The following is a 5,872-nucleotide window of genomic DNA, read 5'->3' as shown; positions in this document are numbered from 1 at the left end:
GTGTATGGTCCCAATGCCCTGCAGTGTATGGTCCCATTGCCCTGCTGTGTATGGTCCCATTGCCCTGCTGTGTCTGTGCCCTGGCACTGCTGTGGGGCTGCAGGTTTGGAGCACCATGGTGCTCTCTGGTGCTTCACCATGTTCCAGTTACACTCAGATACACACCAGGAGCTCCCAGCCGATATCCAGCCTTGATATCACTTTGGTTTTGATCCTTTACCTCCATGACGTTGCTGTTTGTTGTTGTTGGGGTGTTGTTTTTTGGCTCAGAAATGCATATTGTTGGTCGCTCTGTTCTCAGAGCTCTGTGCACATTGATCATTTCTGTTCTTTCAGTTTTTGTGGACATTCATAAACTTTATGTTTTACACCAGAAAAGGTATTTATTTGTTTGGTTTATTTTACGGGGTTGGTTTATTTCTCTCTCTCTCTCTGGTTGATCTCCTCCTTTTCAGATGACGTGTATGCAAATCTGACTTAATTCCCACTCCACTTTTCTCTCTCACTTAAAGCACTTTCAATCTGCCTCTCCTCCCCCCCTCTGCGCAGAGGGTCTCGTGCATGCTGATGTGATAAGAGGCTCCTGCACACATTAATGACCTCCCATTTCTCATCACCGTTCTCATCTCTCTCATTAACCCTCCTTGGGGTGTAAGCTGTTCCTTTCCCTCCAATCCACATCAGGTGCTGCCATATCGTGTTTACCCCCCCCCCTGCCTTCAAACACCCCCCTCCTTTCACATTGCCCTATTTGGGTGCTCACCTTCTTCTCTCTCCTATATGGGCAGGTTCAAATCGTTTACAAGCCGGTGGATCTGAGCCACGTGACGTCCAAATGTGGATCTTTGGGCAACATCCATCACAAACCAGGTACCAAAATGAAAACAGTGTGGGATGGGGGGGTCAGGGATGCTCATAGCACAGTATGATGGGGGGCTGTTGCCCTACAGGCAATGGGATCAGGCAATGGGATCAGGCAATGGGATCAGGCAATGGGATCTGAGCCTTGTGCTGCTCTGTTGTTGCAGGTGGTGGCCAAGTGGAGGTGAAATCTGAGAAACTGGACTTCAAAGATAAGGTGCAATCTAAAATCGGCTCCTTAGATAACATCAGCCACGTTCCTGGAGGGGGAAATAAAAAGGTAAAGGAGCACTGGGTGGAGGGCAGGGCTGCTCTGTGTGTGTGTGTGTGTGTGTGTGTTGGGACTGGGGGGGGTCAAAGAGCAATTGGGGTGGGCTCAGGGGAGGTGCTGCTCAGCTTCAGCTGCCTCTGCACCACCTCTGTGCTTGCCATGCAGTGCTGTGTCCCACTGTGTCCTATTGCTGCCCTATTGCTGCACAGGGATGCTTTGTACCCCCAAACTCCTGAGCTCCCCCCCCTCCTCACCCCACTTTATGGGGCTGAGGGCTGCACAGACCAACCCCAGTGTGACTGAGTGTGATTCCTGCTGTGGTTTCCTGCTGTTTCTGCTGCTCTCTGCAGTCGGTGCAGGACGAGGTTTGTGTCTCCAGCTTGTGTCTCAGCATCGGGCTGAGCTTTAATTACAAAGGGTGATCAGTGCTGAGCTCTGCGCCTCATCTCAGCCTCCCCAGTGCAGCTGAGCAGTGCAGGGAGGTGGCAATGGGGATCCAGAGCTGCTCAGGTTGGATGGGCTCCGTGCTGCATCTCACTGCATTCAGCAGGGAGCAGCTCCCCATAGACACATGGGGCAGCACTTTGGGGTCAGCTCAGGGCTGGGGCTGCAGCCTGGGGGGGTTGAGTTCCCAAAGGGAAAAGTGCTTTTGCTCTCACTGCTTTCCAGATGCTCTTTTCTCTCTGGGATGGGATGGCTGTTCCAGCTCTATTCCAGCTCTATTCCAGCTGTTCCAGCTCTATTCCAGCTGTTCCAGCTCTATTCCTGCTCTATTTAAGCTCTATTCCAGCTCTTGCCCTGCCCCAGATCGCTGCCTTCCTTACCCTTCTCTCACTGCTCCACGCATCAGACTGCCCTGTGCTTTTTCAGGCCTTTTCTTACCATTTTTAACATCACGATGCTGGGTTTCCAGATCTTTTTTTCTCCCTAATTTTCTATATTTCACCTTTTTCAAACCTTTTTTTCCCCTGCTGGTTGACATTTATTGGATCTTTTTTGGGCTCATTTATTATTTTTCCTTTTAATTGCTGATGCGTTTTCTTGTACCCCACCACCTCGGGTTGGGTTTCTTCACCCATAGAGAGAGAAAGGCAAGGAAGACAAGAGCTGGCGCCAGGCTGCCCAGACCCCCAGCCCAGACCCTGCTGGGCTCCACACCCTGGTGCTGGACCCACCCACCCCCCCGTCGAAGCAGCCCCCAGCCCCACATTCAGCTGGGGAGGGCACCAGTAAGTAGCAAAACGGGTCTGATTCCCCTCCCCAGCCCTGGAGCTTGAGGGAGGGGTGGCTGTAACACATCTATCCCACACAACAACATCTATCCCACACACATATATCCCACACAGCTCCATATATCCCACACAGCTCCATATATCCCACACAGCTCCATCTATCCCTGCTGGAGCTGGGCTGTGCCTTGGGATGGAGCTGGCAGCATCTCCCTGTGCGTGGCCCATTCCCAGCACACACAGGGCTGATGTTAACGCTGCTGGGAGCAGCGCAGTCCCATCCTTGAGATGCATCCTGCAGGTTTAACATCACCCCTATGGGACCCCCCACCTCACCCTGCTCTGCTCTCGTTGCAGATCGAGACTCACAAGCTGACTTTCCGTGAGAACGCCAAAGCTAAAACCGACCACGGAGCCGAAATCGTCTACAAATCCCCCACCATCTCCGGGGACGCGTCTCCGCGCCGCCTTAGCAATGTCTCCTCCACTGGCAGCATCAACATGGTGGACTCCCCCCAGCTCGCCACGTTAGCTGACGAAGTGTCCGCCTCGCTGGCCAAGCAGGGCTTGTGATGGGGCTTGTGATGGGGCTCAGCACCACGGCGGGAGAGAAGGAGAAGATGATGTTGGGGGGGGGAGGGAGGGGGGGGGAGTAAAAAAACAAGCAACCACGAAAAGAAAAAGAAACCGACGCACCAATAATGATAATCTGGCCTTCTTCCTCTGTTCCTTTTACAGCTGCTTCCCCATCCCCTACTCGGTTAATGATTTAACCTGCTTTTACTGTTCATTCAGCTCTAGCTCCAGGACTTCATAATCAGTGACACTTTGAGGTACAGAACCTCCTCTCCCCCCCCAACCCACCCCCCTCCATCCCTGCAGCGGCAGTGGGGCAGAGCAGGCCCCCCCCCCCCACACTCCTGAGAGGCCGCACAAATAACCCACTTCTGCTGGACCCCCCAACCCCCCCTAACCCCCATTCCATTTGCCTGCTGATTGGGAAGAAAACCTTTTGTTTTCACCTCTGAACGGAGCAAATAGAAGCCCACTCTGCGCTCATGCAGGCAGCAGCAGCAGAGGGGGATCCCCTCCGTTTCTGTGCTGAATGAATGAAGAGCAGAGCCTATTATTCCCCACCCCCCCAACCCCTTTATCCCACCCCCCCCCCCCCGGCAGCCCCTCGTGTCGTAGAGTAGATTTGTCTGTATATGCTTGGACCGTGCCAGGGTGGTTGTTTTCATAAACAAAGCATGTGTTTAATGATGCTGTCAGTGAGTCGTTGGCTGCACCGCATGTGGGGGGGGGTGGACCCCCCCTCTATTCCCCACTCCATCCCCCCCCCCCGGAGGTGGGCGCAGTGGTTCCAGCCGGGGGTTGTGATGGCGTTTTGGTTTTGGTTTTGTTTTGTTTCCTTCCTTGCAAGGTCAGCTCAGAGCTCACAGAAGTGGCAGCTCCGAGGTTCTGCTGCGCTCGTGTGGAGGAGGAGGAGGAGGAGGAGGAGAGGAAGGTGTGATGGTGGTGATGGTGGTGGTGGCCATCCTGGGCTGCAGCACCCCATGGCACCCCATAGCATCCCATAGCACCCTACAGCACCCCACAGCACTGTGTGCTCCCCCAGAGCCCCTTCCTCCTTTCACTGCTGTTCCCGTGGCACTGGGGGGCTTTGGGGGCTTTGGGCCCCTTTGCCCGTTCCTTCACCAACCAAAGAGGCCGAGCTGTGCCCTTCACACCCCAAACCCCCCCAGGAGCTGCTGCTGGGGATGGGGGGGAAGGCGCCCATAGGGCTGCACTGAGGGGCTGTGTGCTTCCAAGTGCTGGGGGGGGGGGGGCGTTGGGGGGCTGAGCAGGTGATGGACAGAGCCCTCCCCCCTTTGCGTGTGCTGCTGGGGCCACAGCGAGTTGGGGGGGGTGGGCTGCAATAGGGGGTGGGGGGCTGCAATATATAGGGTGCATCATGGAGGGGTGACAGCGATGCTGGAGCAGCAGCAGCATCTCACACAGCCCCCCCCCCCCAACACCCCCCTTTTCCTTCCCATCTCGTGCCAACGAGGCTCCAAACCCACACTGGGACCCCACACCTCCCCCCACCCAGGCTGGGTATAACGGGGAGGGGGGGTATTTGGGGAGGGGGGGGTGGGGGGTAGTTCTGCTCTCAGTGTAACCATTGTAGCTTAGCTGCCTGTCTGTGTGTCCATGATGGTGTTTCTCGTGCGCTGACCGCTGGGTTTCACTGTTACCGTAAAAAAAAAAAGTGAATTTGGAAATAAAACAACAACAAAAAGATTCACCCCCCCCCACGAGTGAAAAAAGCTGCGACCCCCCCCCAATATCCCCCCTTAATATCCCCCCCCCCCACCGACACGGAGGACGTTCCATCTTCACATCCATGTTTGTGTTATTCCCCCCCCCAATTAATTAATGATTATTATTAATTATTATTATTTAATTCCTTTTTTTTGTTGTTGTCGTGTTGTTTTTTTTTTTTGTATTTTTTTTTTTCATTTAATTCTTATTTATTATTTAATTTTTATAAGCACCTCGCCGTGCTTCACCAACAGAACCGAGACGTGAACAAAGTGGGGGGGGGGCGTCAAAGGGGAAGGGGGGGGAGTCGGCTGCTGGGAAAGAAACGGTATTTTCTAATATAGAACCGGGCACGGGACAGCAGCTGAAAGGCAGGAAAAGAAACTACTTACATACACATGACCGAAACGGGGGTGGGGGGGGATGGGGGTGGCGCAATGGGGGCTGGGGGGGCGGTGAAGCTTGCATCTTCTCGTTATCTCTTTTTTTTTTTTTTTCCCCGTGGATAGTTTAATAACGCTTAAAAGTAAGTCGCGAATTGGTTTTTGTTAAGCATCATAAATAGAAAAGCGTGGATTGGAGAGATGGGGGGGGAATCTGAAGGGGGGTGTGGGGGGTCGAGGAGAAGGAGGTTGGAGGAGGATGAGAGCTGGGTAGAGGATGGGGGGGGGGGGGTTGGGGGGATCATTGTTTGTGTAGTTTGCTTATTTTGGGTGGGTTCGATCCTTAATGAAATGCTGACCGAATCTCCCAGTGAGCCCCAATGCATTTTGGAAGAGGAGAGGTAGGAAGGGGGGGGGGCTCATGAGCATTCACACAATTCATAACGCCCCCCCCCAACATCCCCCACCGCCGCATAGTCAACAGCCCCCCCCATCACCCCCCATCCCCCCCCGGGAAGCAGCAGAGCCACAAAATTCAGTTCTTTACGATTACAAACAAAACAAAACAAAAAAGGGGAAAAAAAAAACCAAAAAAACCAACAAAAAACCATCAAAACTCGCCTGGATTCGGGGCCTTTTTTTTCTCCTTTTTTGGGGGTTTTTCTTTTTTTTTTCCTTTGTGTGTTTTTTTTTTTCTCCTTTTTCCCCTCTTTCGATGCTGCAGTTTGGGGGCACAGAGAAGTGTTATGGGGGTGGGGGGTCACAGGACCCTCAGCAATGCTGGCTCCCAATGCTCAGCATGGAACAGGGCTGAGCATTGCCAT

The 5,872-nt window shown here is 53.5% G+C and overlaps 1 protein-coding gene across 27 annotated transcripts in view; it reads left to right on the top strand.

Moving 5' to 3' along the window:
- The window catches only part of MAPT (microtubule associated protein tau), a 33,765-nt gene extending 29,117 nt beyond the window's left edge, over positions 1-4,648 (top strand). For 23 of the 27 annotated variants that reach the window (XM_015885796.2, XM_015885795.2, XM_015885794.2 and 20 more), the window contains 3 exons: positions 789-870; positions 1,029-1,141; positions 2,719-3,183. In XM_015885796.2, the coding sequence (XP_015741282.1) occupies positions 789-870; positions 1,029-1,141; positions 2,719-2,934 (411 nt within the window). In that variant the 3' untranslated portion in view covers positions 2,935-3,183. Of the gene's footprint in view, positions 1-336; positions 380-788; positions 871-1,028; positions 1,142-2,213; positions 2,362-2,718; positions 3,195-3,784 lie in introns of those variants that run through there. The other 4 variants (XR_001559637.2, XR_001559635.2, XR_001559636.2 and 1 more) reach the window with 4 other exon arrangements.
- The last annotated feature ends 1,224 nt before the right edge of the window (positions 4,649-5,872 follow it).

The sequence above is a fragment of the Coturnix japonica genome, chromosome 27, assembly GCF_001577835.2.
Source record: "Coturnix japonica isolate 7356 chromosome 27, Coturnix japonica 2.1, whole genome shotgun sequence".
In the NCBI taxonomy this organism is placed as follows: domain Eukaryota; kingdom Metazoa; phylum Chordata; class Aves; order Galliformes; family Phasianidae; genus Coturnix; species Coturnix japonica.
This window is presented reverse-complemented; position numbering and strand designations above follow the sequence as displayed.